Source organism: Sphaerodactylus townsendi, linkage group LG07 (assembly GCF_021028975.2).
Source record: "Sphaerodactylus townsendi isolate TG3544 linkage group LG07, MPM_Stown_v2.3, whole genome shotgun sequence".
Lineage (NCBI taxonomy): Eukaryota > Metazoa > Chordata > Lepidosauria > Squamata > Sphaerodactylidae > Sphaerodactylus > Sphaerodactylus townsendi.
Window position 1 is genome coordinate 25,272,852 of NC_059431.1, and position 21,430 is coordinate 25,294,281.

The 21,430-nt window shown below is 43.4% G+C and overlaps 1 protein-coding gene across 3 annotated transcripts in view; it reads right to left on the reverse strand.

Moving 5' to 3' along the window:
* Positions 1-14,609, reverse strand: part of FGF10 (fibroblast growth factor 10) — a 111,048-nt gene extending 96,439 nt beyond the window's left edge. For 2 of the 3 annotated variants that reach the window (XR_007245115.1, XM_048504097.1), the window contains exons 1-2: positions 14,380-14,609; positions 13,291-14,050 (exon numbers count right to left, since the gene is read on the reverse strand). Coding sequence is in view for 2 of the 3 variants with exons in the window: in XM_048504097.1 (XP_048360054.1) it covers positions 13,291-13,648 (358 nt within the window). In the remaining variant the exon portion in view is untranslated. Of the gene's footprint in view, positions 1-13,290; positions 14,051-14,317; positions 14,332-14,379 lie in introns of those variants that run through there. The other variant, XM_048504098.1, reaches the window with a different exon arrangement.
* Between the last annotated feature and the right edge of the window lie 6,821 nt (positions 14,610-21,430).

A 21,430-nucleotide genomic window follows, 5' to 3' on the forward strand; every position in this document is an offset into this window, starting at 1 on the left:
ACACAGAAGGAGAACTTGAGCAATCAATGGAAACAGAATAAGGAGAACTTATTTCATGTGTCTACATATGTGTGTGTGAAGGAGGTCATGACCTAGGCTGGCACAAGGGAGCACAAGTTAACTGTGGTTGTTTCTCTTCTGCAGATGTGTATATTAAGACACATGGAAACATGACCCATTTTATTTATCTGCAATTTTGATTTCACTTTCCTTAGGACTGCTAAAGATGTCCTGGAGCAAACACTTGCGTAAAGCCGTGCCTAAATGCATTGATTATCTTTAAGTAAATGAAGAAGGAAACTGGCCTTATCTGAACTATGAAAGAAGGCAATGCTTTCGTTATGACACCATGTCTTTAAACCGGCAGATACTGAACACAATCCCACAAGTCAAGGGTAGTAAAAAGGCACTGTCCAGTTGTCCACCATACAAGGGAATCTACGCTGAGCATCTTCACTGATTTACTGTTCCAATTAGAACAGAGTGTTCAAAGAAAGAACACTAGTGACCCAGTTTAAAAGCAAAGAATGTTTGTAAAAGCATTATTTAAAATGGATGACTCAAGTCACAATTTAACCGTGTCCTATTTCACAGACCACATTTAGTAAACACCTTCACTAAAAACATAGTGCATTTTAATACTCCATCCATTAAGGAGTAGAATGGAAATACTGAATTCTGCCCCCCCCCCTTGCCTCTTTTGGTTATGTATATACAGAGAAACAGCTATATAACCTGAACTTTGGGGGTGGGGGAATCAGATGTTTCTGAGAACGCCTATTATGTCGATTTATTCCAAAGCCTCAGGGTAGATTCCAACAAGACAAAATTATGAAACAAACAGAAATTAAAAAGAAAAAAATTAGCATATGATAGTAAAAGCTGTTTTTATTCCTAAAGATCAAAGGAAAAAGAAGAAACCACCCAAGGTTGGCTCTTCCATTTTATTATGCGGGAGAAGAGGCAAGGGTACTACATATTTGTATATATGTGAAATGGTTTTTCTTCCTCATTGACCCTGGTTAGGTGATTTATTTATTTCTAGGTCATAAAACAATATCCAGGATGTAATATAGGAAGAGACTAATTGGTTTGGCCAAAGCAAACTCTCAGAAGAACTACACTTCTAGAAGCAACAGTTCTTATCTCAACTACTACATTCTCTGCCAGGCATATCCAAACTCAAGACTGCTTCTCACACACTGAATTTTTTAAAATCAAAATACATCTAGACTGTGTCAAATACAAATGGTACATGCTTCGGTTTTTGGCATCCAAGAAAAGGCTGTGGAGTCACAGATGAAAAGACAGTAGCAATATAGTCTGTTGGGTGCCATTGTAAAGTAAAGATGGAGAAGGTGCATCAAGATAGGGAATGAAAAAAGGTTTAGCATTCTGGCTCCAGGAACACATGGAGGTAGTAGAAGCTGTTGAAGGACGAGGGGCTTTAAAAATGTGCATCTTCCATCCATTTATAGCGGTTTGGAATTGAGGATCCTAGAAACCACTAAAGCAGTGATGGCGAACCTTTTTGAGACTGAGTGCCCAAATTGAAACCCAAATCTACTTATTTATTGCAAAGTGCCAACATGGCAATTTAACCTGAATACTGAAGTTTTAGTTTAGAAAAAATGGTTGGCTCCGAGGCATGCATTACTCAGGAGTAAGCTTGGTGAAGCAACCGTGCAACACTTCGAATGGGTGAATCATGACCTAGGAGGGTTTACTCAGAAGCAAGCCCCATTGCCAGCAACCGAGCTTACTCCCAGGTAAAGAATCGTGCCCAGGGTAGCCGAGTTGTGTGTGTGTGTGTGATTTTTTGCCCCCCCCCAATGATGAACTCTGGGCACGTGTGCCCACAGAAAGGGCTCTGAGTGCCACCTCTGGCCCCTGTGCCATAGGTTTGCCACCGCTGCACTAAAGTATCCCCTACTGAATTTTATCTGTCATTGAAAAAGCTTTTGGCCCACCTTCTAGAAAAAATACTCAAGTAGGCTTCAGATTTTTTTAAAAAAGCATTAAAACACAATACCAACTATAAAAGAACTCAATGACCTTCATTGCTTTGTTCGTCTCAGCCATTATTTGGCAATATCAGACAAGTCCATTGACTTAATCTTTATCAGCCTGGGAACCCTAAAGAAGATTTTTGCCAGCAATACTGCAGTAGCTTTGTTTTACAACATAGAGTATGAAGGCTATTCCACACCAATGGTCATGTCACTTCACATAACTTAGGGTGAATTCACAAGAATCTCCATACAATATCACCAGCACCTTCTTGTAATATATATGGTTCATGAAGTTTTCTACAACCAGAACTGTATTTCCTCAGAGGTTGACCTGAGTTTAGTAACTCTTCTATTAGTTTCCCCATCTTAATCGCTTTCCCCCCACTCTGGAATCCCTATTCCACCCACGAGGGAATACATAAAGGCATTGTTCAAATACCTGTTGCCCATTCTACCCCAGAGATAAAATGGCATCTGTGAAAGCGAATAGATCTGGAGGAAAAACAGCTCATGGGAAACAATTAACTAACTTCCCCTTGTCATGGTCCCAGTCTGCATCAGCTCCCTTCCCATGGCTGATTAAGCCAGGAGATAAATTCTCCGTTGAATATATATTCAGTAGCAAACCCAGGTTTGTGCTTAGTTATATGCACCCCCACCTTCGTTTGATGTAATAAAGATCCACAGTGTTTTTGTATGATATGGGTGTTAGTCCATAGGTGACGTGCTCTCATTATTATTTTCCTCCTATTAAATGATTAAAATTTATCTCTCAGCCTCAGAGGCAAAGCGAGGGGAAACTGTGCCTGGGGTGCACTCATGCCCTGCACCCCTGCAGTGGCACCATCCGCCCTTCCCCGGAATGCCCTGCCATGCCCCCTCCGCTGCTCCACCCAGGGTGTTGCGTCCCACCTGGCCCCATTGGCGCTACACCACTGCTCAGCCAATAGTGAAAGAGTTTGTTTACTTCTTCTCCCATTTTATCGGACCGGGAGGAAAAATAACTCACTTTCTCACAGGGAGCTTTTAAAATATAAGACAACTGTTTTGTCCATTTCCACTCCTGCACCTGCCACTGTACAGTGCATGCTGGATGTGTGCATGCACTGTCCTTCAGAGGTGGTTTGCCATTGCCTTCCTCTGCATGAGCTGAAAGAGCTCTGAGAGAACTCCCAAGGTCACCCAGCAGATGGAGGAGAATCGAGCCCTGTTCTCCAGATTAGAGTCCACTGCTCTTAACCTGTTTGCTACACTAGTTCTTGTGCATATAATCTCAACATATTCAACAGGACCTTCCTCTGAACTTTATAGGATTACTTCTGAATACATCTCAATGTATATACATTTATCAGCTACTTCTTTATGAAGTCTTTCTAGTTATAAAGTTATAAAGTCTTTCTAGGCCAAACATGGCTGCCAGAGTCCTTTCCTGAAGCAAAATTCCCTTTCAAGCCCACACTCTCTATTCAAACAGCATCCATAAGTTTAGCCCTGTTGAAATAGTGTGGGACATTCTAGCTCCTTTGGCCTTTGTGTCAGCTTTGTTGTAGGTTGTCAGGGTGATTCTCACCAAATGTTTTCATAGTCATTTTTAGCAGGTGGCTATAAATCAGATTTATGAAGACAATGGCTCCTTACGAGTGTATATTTTAATAGATTTATGATAAGACTGTAGGTATCTGTGCAGAGAGTCTGCCCTATGGGAATGAGTAAAAGTAACAGGAGAGTGTCATGTAGACACCAAAGAATACAATCCCTTCCTCATTCATAAATCCCAAGTGCCCAGAGTTGTAAGTCACTGGTTATAAATTATGTAGCTGAGTTCTAGAAACAACTGAGACTTAAATGAGAAACCAGTTGGTATAATAAAAAGCACACAGCCTCCCTACCCAGGAAACAGCAGTATCTACTAGCAGGCAAAATATAATTTCCGATTTTCCCAATGCCTATTTTTTAAAACTGTCAACAACATACCCTAGTGCTTATTGGGGGGGCGGGGGGGAGAGAAAACCAGTAATACTGGGAAGGCTTAATATAAGAAAAACACTTATTGTTTAATATACAAAATCAGTTCTCAAAGGGCCTTTTAAAATGATTATGCAGAAACTGTTTCAGTAGTTTCAACCACTACCGCTCCCCTGCCCCACACCCCACCCCACCCCCATACACGCACAGGTCATTTGTCTCTTATTCTGATTGGGATCTTAGAGGGGAGAAATGCATATGAACTGAGAGAGATGAACGTTGTGAAAAAAAATTGCACAAGTATAGCACTCAAAGCAAAGTTAGGAAATAATAAAAAGGACAATGGAGAATTACTAATGAATAACATTCTGCTTGGGGAACAAGATCAGGCAATTTGGAACTCCAAAACCACAGGAGAAGTATGGATAAGAATTCCAAAAGCATCCCAGTCATGACTGATCTTCTCCTTCCAGACATATTTGTAGAAAAACACTGTGTATTGCATCTTCAGCACATAAGGACTAAAGGGTTGCATCTTCAGCACATAAGGACTAAAGAGTAGCCAGCACCCTATATAAATTCTTCCCTTATCCACTGGGATCCAGCCCCGAAACCAACCATAATTTTAATGTTGTCCATGGATCCCCACAGTGGGCTGAGAAGAGGTTCACTAAAATACAAATGCAGTGGGACGGGTGTTCATGGATAGGGTGTTTTCCTCAAAGTGGTTTATCCTTATACTTGGGAGTCCAGTTACATACATAATGAACCAAAAAACCCCCCAGACAAAACACTTGACATTGATGTTTTGTCGAAGGCTTTCACAGCCGGATTCAACTGGTTGTGGTGGGTTTTCCGGGCTGTGTGGCCGTGATCTGGTAGATCTTGTTCCTAATGTTTTGCCTGCATCTGTGGCTGGCATCTTCAGACCTGCATCTTGTGGCTGGCATCTTCCACTTGACATTGACTTTCTTAATTAGTTCAAGTTACTTTTGAGTTAGGCATACTTTGCATTCAAAGGCTGCATTCCTCAAGTGACTCGCATAAGTGCTAGTGAGATGTTTGGTTAGAGTTTAGAACTGGAAAGACCAAGTTTCAAATCCTCACATTTTTTTAAAAAAACCTCACTTTGTGACCTTGCTGCCTAACCAATATACTTCAAAATATTGGTGTGAGGCTACAAAGGAAAAGCTAGGAATGTTTTATAAGTTCCGTAAAGGCACCAAAATGATCTAAACAAGAGGTTTTCAAATTGATTGAGCCCGTGGGATTTTGAAAACAGGCAGTGGGCACTACCACAAAACAGCTGCTATCGGTGGAGCAGATAAAATGGCTGCCATGAGATTTGCCACAGAATGGGTGGTCTCAGGCCAAGGGTACTGTTATAATTCAGTACGGTTTCCAAGAGGGTGTTCCTCACAGACATTAATGTGATTCTTCCTACTCTTCGAAGCCCTTCATGTTCCAGTGAGATGGAAGAAAGCCAGGACTGCCTCATGAGTTTGTGAAACAGATGCTTTGGGGAAGAGGGCAGTGGGCACCAAGAAACAGATTGGTGGGTGCTGTAGCATCCATGGGCAACGCGTTGAGGATCAGTAATGTGACAGACAACTTTACCACATAAGTATCATATACTAATTTCTATTGAATGCTCAAAGCTGCATTCCAAAAGATAAAATGCATAGTTACCATACTGTGCCACTTACAGTGGATCAACATTATCTTTCTATAAACACACTCATGTAGGAATGCCGAATGATCCAAAATCTGGTCCTTTTTCCAATTCTGCAAATCACTGTGGAGGGTTTCTTCCTCCCCTCCCCAAGTCTTGTGTAGGTACTCTCTAGGGCTGTGGTGGCGAACCTTTGGCACTCCAGATGTTATGGACTACAATTGGCCATGCTGGCAGGGGCTGATGGGAATTGTAGTCCATAACATCTGGAGTGTCAAAGGTTCGCCACCACTGCTCTAGGGGAATGTTGAACCAGCAGTCCTTTAACACTTACCCTTTGACTGTTATTTCACACATGTTAGCAGTCGTCACCACAGAGAGACTTACAGCTGCTTTATTCACTCCTGGAAATCAGCTTCTCAGGCCGAGCTTTTTTTCAGAACAACCTTTGCAGCTGCAACAATGAGGTTAGCCTGAGAGCTGAAGTTTCAGGGCAAAGCTCTAACGGCAAAGAAAATAAAACAAAAACCACTCCACCCTACGCATATCTAGTGACAGATATACTCCAGCAAGGCTAAATTATGCAAGCTGTCCCAGGCTTTTTGACAGTACCACCATCATTCACCCCGACTCCTATGATTTTAAAGGTATAGGAAAGGCTGAGGTAATAACACTATGTAATCAAGTTGAGAAACATCTGCCAAAGTAAACCTTTATTTAGTGCTTAATATACAGAATTTATGGACCTAACCTGTTATTGAAATGAATCTTGTTTAAGCTACTTAGCAAGTGGGTCCTGGTTAGCTTCCCATCCAGCTGTTTATTCTGACTCACTCTCTGAAAACCTAAGCCAGGGATAGGGAACCTGCGGCTCTCCAGATGTTCAGGAACTACAATTCCCATCAGCCCCTGCCAGCATGGCCAATTGGCCATGCTGGTAAGGAGAGCTGATAAGTGGTCTGACTCCTGTAGTTCCTGTTCTGAGAGCCGCAGGTTCCCAACCCCCCCCCCACCGCGTCTACTCAGAAAAGGAAGGCCAAGAAAACTCAGGCTCATAGTAAATGCAACACTGGGCAGGGAAGAATAAATTACCCATAGGGCATTGCGGATGCCCTGTGCCTTATTTAAACAGGTCCTTTAGCTTCTATGTATACAAAGTTAAGCATGCCAAATTCAGTGCTCACTCCACGGTTAGAGACTCCTAGTGTGCTATCGCTGTACATGCAAGACATGTACCAGTTTAAATGAGACACTGGGGTATGTTCTAACTTAGAACAGCATCCAAATTTAACTGAGTCTCAATGGAATTAACATGCTTCTGAATTAACATTTTTTGGCTGGGCTGATCTAGTTCAAGCTTTATTGGCATACGAGCTGTTTTAACAGACTATGTGTGGTGAAGGAAAATGCCATGAAGTTGGAACCGACTTACAGCAATCTTATAAAGAGTTTGCAAGGCAAGAGACGATTAGAAGTGGTTTGTCATTGCCTGCTTTTGCACTGTGCTGCTGGTATTTCTTGATGGTCCAAATACTAACCAGGTTGCTGAGATCTAACAAGATCAAACTAGTCTGGGCCATCCAGGTCAGGGCACCTGAATGAGAACAGCTTCTTTGATCTGATTTCACTGGTATATCACCAGAGATTTTTTTTCAATCAATTTTTGCAGATCCTTTCTTAAAAGCTGAATTTCAACTGAAACCATTATTGCGATGCACAGTTCAACCAAGATTAAGTGTTTCATAGATACACTATACACACATTTTAAATTTCTCAATGAAATCTCAGAAACCTGTGCTAATACCCTAATATGCTTGAAATATAAGCCCTACTCCAAAAATAAGCCCAAGTTACAGATTCCCCGGTGCAGCTGATCTGGTCACGTGGGGGGCACAAAATCATGGGAAAAAATGACACCCTCTGACAATAAGCCCTAATGCATCGTTTGGAGCAAAAATTAATATAAGATCCTGACTTGTTTTCGGAGAAATAAGGTACTTGGGCTAAACCTTGGCTGGACTGCTCTCAAGGTCTACTCTATTGTATTAACTACACTTAGTGTCCATGGTAGTATCAATTTTAACTTTGATGGCATCAAATACTTTAATATTAAACCAATATAAAATAAAATTGTATTTTAATCTTTTTATGCAGTAAACAACAATTGTGCTCTCCTATTAATACACACACACATTTCACCAAGGCAATGAACCACTACTTAAAAAAGGTATCACACAAACCTCAAAAGAAGTAGTTACGGTAACTTCTCATTTACCCCTCCCAGATGAGGCTGAGACCAAAGTTCTTTATGTTAATTTACAGCCCAAGGCTTCTGCTGGGAAGATAGGAAAAGGGGCAATGTGGAAAGAGGGTTTTAACCCTTTCTTCTGTTCCTAAATTTAAAACACCTCTCCAAACCTTCAGGTTGGTTTTATGAGAAAATACTCAGGCATCCAAATCCATATCTGGCATACAGTTGAGGTCCTGGAGAGGCCTTTTAAACAGTGGAAGAGGAATGAAAAGAAAAGATTATACTTGTCCTTGAGTGCTCTGATATGGAAGGCTAGCCTGGTCATGGCAGACTTCAGAAGCTAAGCAGTGTTGGTTCTGGCTAGTATTTGGAAGGGAATACCAGGGTCACTAGGCAGAGGCAGGCAATGGCAAACCACCTCAGAATGTGTCTTGCCTTGAAAACCCTACTGGTTTTCCATAAATTGGCTATGACTTGATGACACTTTGAATACATACACTGCCCTGAATCACCAAATAATAAATAAAACAAAAATATTCAGAGCAAGCTGACTGAATATACATAAAACCAGCATTTTTTAAATAAAAGCCACAATGAACAGGTAGATTTTTTTTTACCACAAAAAGGTCAGACTGTTCTTTGCAATGTACCTCATGCACAGCTTTCCTATGGTTAACTGTAATATCTACAATTCCTTATCACCTAGTATGGAACATATCTTTAAATCAATTAGGAAAAGCTTACAACAGTTGGGAAGAGATTCTCGAGAGAATGACAGCAATCGACACCATGTACCAGTCGGCAGTGCATCCATCCTCAAGAAAAACACAAGACATTTTGGCTGCTGAAGCTGAAAGCCCTGTGGAACCCTTTCCCAGATGCACAGTCAAGCAATGGATAGTATTCCATTCCATAACAGCATTCCACACCTTGTGTCAAATGGCTGTATCACTGTTAACAGTAGGAGTCAAAATCAAAGGTCCACGAAGCCCACTGCTGTCCAGTTATCCTGCATAATTCTTCACAGGATCACACCAGGGTTCAGTATGGGGACTATGCCCAGAAAGTGGCTTAAGAAGCAGAGAAGATAAATGTGTTATGTTTTCTATGAGTGACTTCTCAGAACAGAGAGGTTTGGTAAATGGTGTCAGGCACCTATAATCACTGAAGCATGAGGTACACTCCCACCTTGCTGCACTTGCCACCAAATTGCAGTCCCAAACAAGAAGCATGCATGTTTTCCCTTAGCATTGTCTGCTCATACTTGTTACAGAACCGACAGGTACTGTACCAAATGAGAAAGTACCCAAACTGTTGCTGACATCCAACAATGTGGAAACTTATTTGCATTCACAGTTATGATTCTCTCAATGCACAATCTCACAAATTCATGAATTTCTGCACAGCCTTGTGGTACTCTTCTGTATGGGGCGGATTTCGACAACCCAACCCTAAATTTATCTTCAGGTTAAGGACATAACCCCACAGAGAGCCAAGATTTCTCTGGTTTCTCATTCTGCCTAAACCCCAGTCCTGCAAATCAGATGCAGGAAATTCCATGTGTGATGGCAGAACTAGAAATGCTACATAACATTGTACCTGCTGCTCCCAGGAACTGCCTACTCCCACTTGCTGTGTGTGTTTGTTCCTAGACAAGGTGGTATGGTGATTTAATATAGCTGCTGATAGCGGACTGACTTAGAGAATAAAATGGAGTCTCCGTTTGCAGAGCCTCCCAGTGGCTACAAGTGGATGCATACCACGGCCTTCCTAAGATATCGCTGCAAGGAGTTCAGAGATAGCTGTAAGCACTTAAGAAAAACACCATGACTATATGGTGGAGAGGCTGCTTGATGGATAAAGCCTTTTGTGAAAGACAATGTTCACATATTGGCGCTCTACTTTGACCTGGATTCCCCAAGGTAGCTTGATCTCATCAGATCTCAGAAGCTAAATGCCTGGTTAATACTTGGATGGGAGATTGCGAAGGACATCCAGAGTTGCTACACAGAGACAGCAATGACAAACCACCTGTGAGTGTCCCTGGCCTTGAAACGCCTATTTATTTATTGCAGCTTATACCCCTGTCCTATACAGATGTCTCAGGAAAGCTTACAAATGAGATCGCCGTAAGTCAGTTGCAACTTGACACTTTACACAAATGCACACCCACCGAAGCTCCTGAGAGCGCCACCTTTTGACTTGCTCTGTTCCCCTGCATTTACCAGAAGTCTGACATATACAAGTTAAACAAGTAAAATGTTTCCACTGCCTTATTTCCATTGTAGAGGTAACAGGCAGACTGTAAAGGCATGGGAAGACAGTCAGTGTACAAGAGCCAAAATAAAAGACGCAGTCCTGTTCCCACACTCTTTTTGCAGGAGTATTGTAGCAGAAATACTGATAACAAAGCACCTTTTTACTTCTTCTTGGCTGGTGACGCAACAGGTTGCTACATTTATTCCTAAACTAGTCCAAGCCTTTCTCCCTCAAAATAATTCATGAAAAACAAAGGGCACCAGAACAGCCTGCTGAATTGGACCAACGTGGTATCTAAACCAACATTATTTTTTCCTCAGGGGCGGACAGAATCTCTGGAAATCTCCCAAACAGGGCATGAAGGTGACAGCCCTCACCAGAACTAGAATTCAGAGCCGGAGATTCCATTTAACTATCATGGTTAATAGTATCCTCTACGAATGGGTCTAATATGTTTGCGACAAACCTATCTTGCAGCAACTGAATTTTATACATGAACAATGGACGTACTAAGTGAAGCCAAGTTGCTTCTGTTGAGCTCTGGAAGATTAACCTCAAGTTTTACTATCCAGAGAAAAAAAGGCAACTGCAGCCTACTTCTAGCATAAGAAGGTAACAGAGGTAAGCAACTCTTGGAAAAGGCTAATATATCCCAGAGAAATGCCTGCAAAAAAAGGGGGGAGGGAAGGCACCACTCCCCAAAACTGCCCTTTCCCCAGAAAAAACAGCTAGCTCTATAAGCGAATATGGCAAAATGAATAAGGGAAACAGGTTCTATAAACAGAGTCCTGTGTCAAAAGTCACAGTGGACATATTAAGCACTCATTATGTACGTAGATGAACCTCCTAATAGAAGGAGATCTCAATGGCAAAAAGCGACACATAGCTGGGAAATGGTTAGATCCAGGGCTAAAAACCTACCACCATTCTCTCTGCATGGAACCCCCAAGACAGCCGGGAGAAGCTCGAGGGATTTCTGAATTTGCAAGCAGCACCTACATCAGATCATGGGGGATCACGCCAGGCTGCCTGGACACCCTCTAAAATGTAGGTACCAACACAACACACGGCCCTGTCTTCCATGATGAAGATACAGATGAAAGGTGATTATAACCTACTATGTTCTTCACAACAACCCTGCGAGGTAGGTTCAGCTGAGGAAAACAACAATTGGCCAACGGATTCCTTGGTGAACTTCATGGCCCAAACAAAAATTTGAACCCAAGTCTTCCAGGTCCAAGTGCTTCAGCTAGTCAAGGTTTTTAGAATGCTCTTGTTTCTGCTATAGCCCATTAAGCAAGTACTCAAGAGTAATCTTGGCTGTATGACTCCATCCCCAGTTTCACAAAAGCATAAAATAAAACGTGAAGCATACAGTAACTCCTTAGCACATCATGTACCACACAAACCACTAAGCGATAATAGATACTGGGCTACATGAACAGAGAATACAGAGTCAGGTGTGCTAAACAGGGGCCACTGAGTAAGAATTAAATATTGTTAAAATCCAGCTGTTTTAGCCAGCAACCCAACCTGCTACGTCATCCCCCCCCCCACCCCACCTTTTGGTCTTTCAAGGATGGAGTCATTTAAAATTACAGTGAAAGAGCCTGTGATTTACTGCAGTTACTTATACTGAGACTGTGCAGGCGAAGAAAAGTGACTTGAAGGCTGCAGTTCCCCAATTCTGCCCATGGAAAAGGTTAACATGACTTTTACTCTTAAAATATATATAATTGACTTTTTTTTTAAAAAAAAGGGAAAAATGGGGCGCAGTGAGATGTGTGTGAGGTCTGGGTGCCTGGATGTAGCCCCAGATGTTTACAAGGCTCTCTCTGGGCTGCAACATGAGACCCCTTAGTGGGTGCAAGGGGAGGCAGTTCTGACAGGACGCTTACTAAAGCAGCATAAGGGCTGTTGGACAATGCAGAATGTAAAGACTTGATTAAAGGCCAGGGATGCACGAAGCAGATGCCTGCGTTTTGGAACTCCATGAGGTGACAGCCAGTGGGATTCAGCAGGTTCGCACCGCTTCGGCAGAACCGGTTGTTAAAATGGTGCTTGTAAACAACCAGTTGTTAAATTATTTGAATCCCACCACCAGAACCGGTTGTTAAATTATTTGAATCCCACCACTGGTGACAGCCATTCGGCTAGTTCAGGGGTGTCCAGCTCTGGAGCCCCAGATGTCCATGGACTACAATTCCCATCAGCCCCTGCCAGCATGGGCTGGACACCCCTGGGCTAGCAAACAGGGGAAAAAACCTAAGAGAAAGGGGGAAACCTGCCTGTGTAATGCTGCCTGGGTGAGAAGATGGAAGATCCAGCAATACTTATCTGCCAGTTGCCTCTTCCCCGTTTAAAGAACTGCTCCACATTTCAAGAACATGTCATTTCCAAGTACATTTCTTCAGGTCAAGAGTTCCCCCAGAGTTCCCCCAACTTTCCTGACCTGTTGAAATGACACAACTTCCCAAACCAGCATAGATGCACTGCTTTTGAGTTCAAATTGGCGCAAACCAGATATAAGAATTTCAAATTAAGCAGCTGGTAACTTTGCTCTTCCTGCCTTCCCAGCCGGTTTTCTTTCTCCTATCCTCGGGTGCTTGATTCAAGCCCGAATACATCGCAGATCTATCATCTCCAGAGGTGATGCTTTGGACACAGCGGCGGCGCGCGCGGGGGGGGGGGGGGAGATTCCCTGTTTATTTCACTCTTCTGCCTCTAAAAAATGACTAAGGACCAGCAGTTTCTTAGAGCATAACAGTCCGGTGCAAAGCCTAGCCTTATTTCCCAGGGCTCAGACTGGAGTAATTCTGCAGAGAATTGCACTAAAGACCCTCAGCCCTCCCACCCCCCACCCCCCCACACACCAAGTGTCCGAGAAATTAAAATAGCTGCAAAGGAATCTATGCAAAACTTCATTCGCACGGGGACTAGGCAGATACTGAGCCAGGATTTGGGGGAGGGGGGTGTCTGTAAATGTTTATTTCGAACCAGAAGCCTCCCATCCCAGTACTCAAGCCTCCGGAGCGCGCGCGCGCAACTCCCCCCCCCCCGAAAGGCGGCGGCGCCTCGGTGCGTGAGCAGAGTGCAAAGCCCAGGCGACGAGAGAAAGGAAGGCTACTCACTGTCCAGGCAGTCGTGGCTCTTGGTGCCGCTGACTTTCCCGTTCTGCTCAATCTGGAGGAAGAACTTGTTGAAGGAGTAGAGCTTCCTCCAGCGCGCGTCTCCGCGGAGGTGGTTGTAGCTCCGCACGTGCCTGCCGGCGCTGGCCGGAGCGGAGGCGGAAGACGAGGACGAGTTGGGGGCCTTGGGGAGCGGCGTGTCCCGGCGCGGCTCATGGCAGGGCAAAGCCAGCGCGGACATCCAGAAGAGGAGCACCACGAAACAGCAGCAGCCGCAGAAGGACGAAGAAGACGACGAGGAGGAGGAGGCAGGCAGGTGGCCGAAGGCTGAGGCACCCTGCGTCAGTCTCCATTTGCACATGGTCCCGAAGCTCTGGGCGCTGGGAAGAGCCTCATGAAAAGAAACATACTGGAAGGGTGAGCCGTGCGGGCAGTGGCGGGGGTGCGCGCCCGCTTAACGCCCGCGGAGCGGTGCTCTGGCCTGCAGGGAGGGCGCCCGCATCCATGCCGCAGGGGGCGACGCGCTCCAGAAAACCGCTGCCCCCCACCCCTGCCCTCCGCTTCGCTGGCTCTTTATTAATCCTTCGGGTTGGAAAAAGGAAGGGGGAAAAAAAAAAGCTACAGTTTTCTTGGCGAGCTGGATCTCTTTGCCAGTTCTCTCTTTTGGCCCCCTAAACACCCAACTCCTGGTTGGGGAGGGGGGGCGGCGAGACCAGTTCCCCCCTCCTCACTCTTGGCTGCACCACCTTCCAGGCAGGGAGGCCTGAAAAAGAGAGAGAGGGATGACAGGAGAGAACGAGCAACGACGCGAAAAGATCCCCGCTGAAACGTTTTCAAAAGTACAACCGCACTGCCCTCTCCACTTATGCACCTTCTTTCTCAACGAAGTCCAGAAACGCGGCTCCGCTGAAGAGCAGGAAAACCCCCCCCCCCCCCCCGCGCGCGCCGGTTTCTCTCCCTCTGGAAATAAACCTCTATCTATTCAAAATAGATTTCTGAAACGCAGGGACAGAGCAGAGAACCCACCCACCCCGTTCTTTTTAGATCTCCAGCAGGTTGGAAGCCGTATCCTAAATACGAGAGATTACAAACCCAAGAAGTGAGACGTGCCTCTGGTGGCCAGGTTATATTTGCAGGGGGTCAGAGCGGCGGCGGCGGCGGGACATCTGAAACCCTTCGGCCCGTTGCAGGGAGCGAGCGCCTGCTGGGAAAAGCGAGAGAGAGAAAGAGCCGGAGCCTCCGGGAGCTGCCCTTTCCCCCCTCTGTCCCCCCTCCGGTCCTCTCCGACAGCAGCGGCAGCCACGCAACTAATTGCTCCCCTCGCCGTCCTTCTGCAAGGATCTGCTGGCCACCAGCATGGCTTGGAGACTCAGGCTTTGCTAATTTCCCTGTCTTCCAGGCTCAGCCAATCCCCTCCAGGGAGCCCCCTCCTCCCCCCGCCTCCTTTCTCTCTCTCTCTCTCGCTCGCTCTCCCTTTAAACTTGTTTTCTAGAGAAGGACTTTTTATTTTATTTTTTGGCAGTGAGTGCTTAAGAGCCACCTGGCGCTTGTTGCCTTGCTGACTCTCTCTCTCTCTCTCCTCTCCTCCCCCTGTAAGGAAAGGGGAGGTGGGCTTGGAAAGGATATATAGCGCAGACCAGTCCTGCGAAAGCAGTTTATATGCTGGTCAGAGAGAATATAAAAGAGAGAGAGAGAGAGACAGAAAAGAAAGGAAACATAATTAGGTCCTTTTGCTCTCCTTTCCTCTGCCAGCTTCCACGGAGGTCTCTCCCTCTCTCCGTTCCTCCCCCCCTCCTCCTCCTTTAAATGAATCTGTGATTTCTCGCTTCCGTTCCTGAAATTAAGGAGGGGGGGGGGGATCACACTTTTAAAACCAACACTTCCTTTTTGAGTTTCTCAAGATTTATCACTTCCAAACTTGCCTTGAAATAATAAGGTCCCTTAAGCGGTCGCGTTCTAATTGCTAACATGATTCACTTACCCAATCATGACTTTGACTTCAAAAGAAAATAAGAGGATGTCAGGGAGGAATTGAGGAAGGGGGAGAAAACTTTCCTTGGCATTGTAAAGATATGCCCATAAAATCTGTTATATTAGTAATAATAATTATTATAATTATTATTATTACTACAACTACCACAGCTACAATAACTGCCTTTGCACAAAGATGCATATTTCCCAGTTTGAAAGCTTTTTTTCAAAGCCACCTATTGTTTTGGAAGGGCATGTGATGCTTTATTTTTCAAGAAGGTGTGGTTATTATCCACCCTTCCCAGTGACCTGTCATGTTTCACAAGGAATATCATGACAGATATACTAGGTTCTTCCTGTGCTGATCCCTGTGGTTGCAAACGCTTAACAGGCTTCCAAGGGAATGTGTCAAATTTGTATACCTTCCGCGGTGCTAAGGAATGGCTCACTGCTGATAGTTTCTCAGGATCCATGGACACTGCCCTGCTAGAAAAGAGGTTCTGCGGCAGAAGAACACGAAAGTGTGTTTTGGCATTTGCCAGCATAAAATAAGGTTTACAACATGCAAGGCGAGGGGTTATTATTTCATCTTCTCAATGAAAGCTGGAGCGGGAAAGTTAGCCCTCTAAATAATGAAAAAGAAAGAATTGGATTCTCTTGTATGTAAACATAGAGTTTGCTTGGAAGAAGCATAATCTAAAGAAAATGCTGATCAATGGAATGCAATGGAAAAACTGCCAGGGCATTATATATTGTACATTTGGAATTAATCTTCCCTTGACTAGCAGAGCATACATACAGAACAAAAAGTTCTCAGATTGGATTGATTCATTAGGTTGTGCTGGAGAGTTTATTGGTAATGCAGCAGTAGAAAATTAGAAATGATTTTCTTCAATTATGATGTTTGCTCCCTCACCAGAGTTGGTTCTGAAATTTATAGACTTTGATCAGAGAGGGAGGCGTATAAACAGCCTTTAAAATGAAAAAGAAAAGGAAAGAAAGTTTAGTGGCTGGAATCTATGTGCTTTGTGACATTGTTTGTGCCACTTTAACATGTTTCTTCTTTGTATTTGAAGCATGCACTCAATGCCTGGAATGAATGTGGTATGTTAGGATATTTTGGAGGACTGAGTTTGAATGAGGAGGAAGAGGATCGTCATAAAGCAATTTCCCAAAGTGTTTTGGACAATGCACGCAACTATGCCGTTGCATAGAAGAACCAGAAATGATGGGGTGTCTGCCATCACCTCCCTCTTTCACTGAAGTTCGTAGCCAACAGTGCCGTCCTTAGCAGAGGTTCACTGTTCTGAGACCACAATGGACTTTAAAGGGTATCACTCTCCTTAGGCTTGCTCTTTGGGTTGCTAGCTCTGTGTTGGAAAATACCTGGATATTTGAATGGCTGGAACCTGAGGAAGGCAGAGTTTGGGGAAAGGAGGGACTTCAATTGGGTATAATGCCATAAAGCAGTGGTTCCCGATCTTTTTTCACTCGTGTTACCCCTGGAAACCTATTTCCCTAAAATAACCCCTGAATTAGCAAACCCATTATGTTTTTTTAATGTACCCCCAACCACTCTGCTGTGTATCTTTGGGGATACGTGTACCCCAGGTTGGGAACTACTGCCATAGAGTTCCCCTTCCAATACGGCCATTTTCTCTGGGTGAACTGATCTCTGCCCGCTGGAGATCAGTTATATCTCCAGCTACCACCTGTAGGTTCAGCAGAACGTTGTATGGGGGGATGCTACAGAATCAAGCACTCACAAATCACAAATTGTATCAAGATAAATGGATTGCTAGTGTATTAAACAATAAAGCATTCTAACTTGAATCACAGAGAAAACTTGCAACTTTAATGTATCATTAACTTCGCTAGTGTAATTGTATCTTTTTTAGGTATAAAATCCAACTGAGCAAGTTGCCAGTTTCACTTGTTTCAATGCCCCTTCTTCAAAGGAAGTTCAATAAGATTTATGAAACTATGTCATAAATAAAATTTACAGCCTTAATGTATCAATAACTTTTTTGCATAATTGTAGCTTTTTATATATGAAATCATAACTATTATGTGAAATTTCAACAATTCAAAAAGTAAATCAGTAGAGCTTGGAAAAAATCCATTCATGGCTTAGAACAAGGGTGTCAAACTCATTTGTTACGAGGAGGGCCTAATCTGACATAAATGCAGAGGTGTAGATGCAATGGAGACATCTGGGGCAGCTCGGGCCGGCAGCCCCCATTGCAGTCACGTGTCGGGGGCGTTTCAGGGTGGGAGGGAGCGTGCGGGCAGTTCATGCCCCGGGTGTAGTTCCGGCTCCCTTCATCACTACATAAATGTGACTTGGTTGGGCCTGGCCTCGGCCGGAGGTGACTATCTCGGCTGGCCTCGGAATGGCATTGCAGGGGGGGGGGGGATGCCTGGGCTGCTGAGCCTGCAATAGGGTGGGGTGGCTGCCTTGAGAGGGCTTATCAGGCCTGCGAGCTGGCTGAGGCAACTCCTCCTCACTCCCGATCGATCCTGATCCATAGCAAGGGAGACCGCCTCAGCTTGCTTGTGGGCCTGATAAGTCCTGTCAGGGGGCCAGATCAGGCTCTCGGGCCACATGTTTGATGCCCCTGGCTTGGAATCTCTAAGCTCAGTACATTCAGATAAACAATACTTCAATCATGAGCAGCGCTCCAAGTTCTTTCAAGCTGCCCGTTTTACTTGTTTCAATGCCCCTTCTTCAGAAGAGGGTCAATAAGGTATATGAAACTGTATAATGAAACACAGGCTTATTAATTCATGTTTAATAATTTATACAAAACTAAGAAACAATTATTGTGTTAACTTTTTTGAAACATATAGACCTTATAGTAGTTTGCTTAATATGGCCTTATATACATTTTCTAGATGCAATAATTGCTCTGTAATAGAATTCTTGTTCATCAGTGGCTACATAGAAATTAACAGATTATGAACTTACAAAATTATATACCTATATTTACATATCTGACATAAAGGTGTGATGCTTATAGTACAAATGGCTGTCAAACATCCTCAATGCAAAACAGAGCTATTTTAAATCGAAACTCTTTCTCTTAAACGAGGTTCAGATGGGATAAATCTACGACATCACCCTGAAAAACTTATTGATACAGAGATAAATCCCAATGAGAATTTAAACCAGGGTTTTATTTCTAAATTCCATATTTAAAAATAATTCCATATTTAAAATTCCATATTTAAATTCTGTATTTAAAAATAAAATGGACTTCTAATTGTAATATCTGTTTATGGACAGTCACATTCTTGAATCTCTGTTCACAATATTTAAAAAGAACAAAATATGTAAGGTGATCTGGTTTATGTCCCAGTGTGTGAAAATGAGATACCGGTACCAAAGCTTCCAGAATGCTATTTTTAATATGAGAACTATACTCTAAAATTCCTATTTTAATTGGCCTTGGTGTACTACCTAAATATAGTTCATTACATGGACAAATAATAATGTATATGAAATTACAATTTATAAATTAATCCCGATCCTTTTTACAAGGTAAGGTAGGATACTGAAATAACTTGGTTTCTATATCTATTTATCTATATACTTTACAGATTCCACACGAAGTGACCCTTTATGCCTGCTATATCATTTATAGAAGTTCCACAAAACTGAGTGGAGGTTGGCAACCCTACTTGCACTGTAGATCTATGACAGAAAATTAGCATTTTTTCAGCCCAAAGAACAAATTTTACTCATTTTGTGAAATATTATTCCCATCAAAAGACAGAGAGCTTCTAGGCAACCATTGCAAACTCTTTCATGCAGTCAGGGGCGGAGTCAGCACACCATGAGGTGGGACAGAACTGCCACCAACCTCTTGCCCATGTGCCATTTCTGCCACCTGCCTGCTCACCCTGCCCCTATCTGTTAGGTGCTCCGCCATCTATTCTCCCTGCTACACGCATTGCCCAGCATTATTGGATAGGTGGTATAGAGGTAGTATTTTTTAGCAGCAACGGTGGCTCTCTCCAGCCCCACTCCACCTGGTGCCATCAGAAAAAGGTCATGTGGGAGGGCTCTTGGGAAGAAGAAGGGCACAGGTAGGCAGATAGTCTGGAAGGTTGGCAAGCTAGTCATGGTCAGGGAGGGGGGAGGGGCTCCTAGTCATTCATTCTCTCTTAACCTCACCAACCTTGCCAAGTTGTGAGGATTGAATGGAGAAGGGAAGAACAGAAGTATAAGTAGTTTTAAGGGTACCTATTTGGGAGAAAAGTGTGGTATAAAAATACAAAATAAAACAAGCTGCATCTTTTGGTGCTCGCTTTCGTTCAAGGCCACGTGTACGACTAGTTGCAGGGAACAGCAACTCTGTTGTAGCTTTTATCTTTAAGGTTTGAAATATTGGCAAGGAGTTCTTATTGTGGGAGAGAAGGCGGCATGGTATAGCCCATTATCTAGTCAGATCTCAGAAACTAAACAAGATCAGTACTTGGATGGGAGACCACCAAGGTTAAGACTGCAGACTGTGCTTCTCATTCACCTTGAAAACCCTGGACTGGGGTCAGCAGAAGTCAGCTGTGACTTGAGGACAATTTACACACAAAGAAAAATTTTGGTCTGTTGGGTTAGGATCTGGATGACTCAGGGCTTTTATGCACTTGTGGTCTCTTTCACATTGAGCGTACATTCCCTTTGGGTTAGATTTTCTATTACACACACGTTTCCCACTCTCCAGAACTCACTGTTCTCTCAGATCTGAGAATGTCGGCAGTTTCCAGAAGCTCTCAAAGGGCGACTTCAGGGGAAATAAAGGGAATCAACATGTGTTTCTCTTTCTTTGGGTTTTCTTGCTTTTTCTGGCTTTTCTCACCCACACAAGAGTAGTTTCTCCCACAGGGATTGAACAAGGAAGTGGGTGGTGGGCCAAATTAGTGGATCGTCTTGGCTGTACACACTTTGCTGTGGTTTTTCCTGCTTAAACAACCCCCCCTCCACATACATGGCCTCAGATTCAAATTCCTATTAATCCAGAAAGCTCACTGGGTTATCTTTCTCTCAGCTCAATTTACCTCATAGGGTTGTTGTGCAAACAAAATGAGAAGGAGTCATGCATGCCACTCTTACCTCATTGGACAAAGGCTGGGATGATAATGGATAATTATAATAATTACCATAGTGATCTCAGTCATATGCATGTTTATTCCAAATGAACCCACTGATTCAAATGAGACTCCCAATGTGCATTTAGTGACAGCCTTGGTTTGCAGAGTGCAGTTAAATATCAGGTTTTTAACAAGAATGTTTTGAAGGATTAATAAAGTGTGAGTTTTTTTTTAAATTAAACTTGGGTTGTTTTTTTTAAAAGAATCACTTGTGAGGGTTTTTTGTTTCTTTGTGAAAAAATGTGCTTTTTTCTTAGACCCAGTTTGAAGCATTGCCTCTTTTGCATGAACGAAAAGTTCTATTTAAAATAAAAACGGACTTAGACCCAATCCTATTAAATCTCATTCCGGCAGGTACAATATTTAGTGAAGAAGAACTCGTAGGGTCCTTCTTTCTCTATAATGTGTGATGACAGGACGGGCACTTACAAACAGAGGCCCAATGAAAAACTGACATAGCTTTTTAGATTATATCTCGTTCCTTTTTTCCTACTTTCTGTATAGCCTTTCTTTTACAGCACAGTTGAATCCCTAAGTACCCTACTACTTTCTATTGTTAAGTCCCCTCTTAGGTTAGCCTGAAAAAGCCTGAGAAAAGTTCCAGAGGAAAGATGTACTATTTAACGGAATTCAATCTGTCCCAATAGATCTGAATCACTAACATAAATGTATGAATGTAGATTATATCTCTGTAATGAGGCCTGAATCATTCTCAGTTACTTCAAAGGATTGAAACCCAACCTTTCTTTTTAGCAGCAACAATCAGACCTTAATGGGTCCCTTTATTAATTGTTCCCTCTGCTAGGTTTGAAAAGGAGCTATCTTCAGTGCAGGTCCTCGGCTAGAAGAGGTAGCTGCTATTACTTCCCAAACTGTAAATCTCTCACTCTCTTCCTTCAAGATCTTTTAAATGTTCAAGAGTCATTCATCCAGATGCATTCTTGTGAACTTTGGCAACACAAACACATCCATGTTTTGAAAGAGTAAGAATTTAAAGTAGAAAAAGGACAGTGCTCTTTCA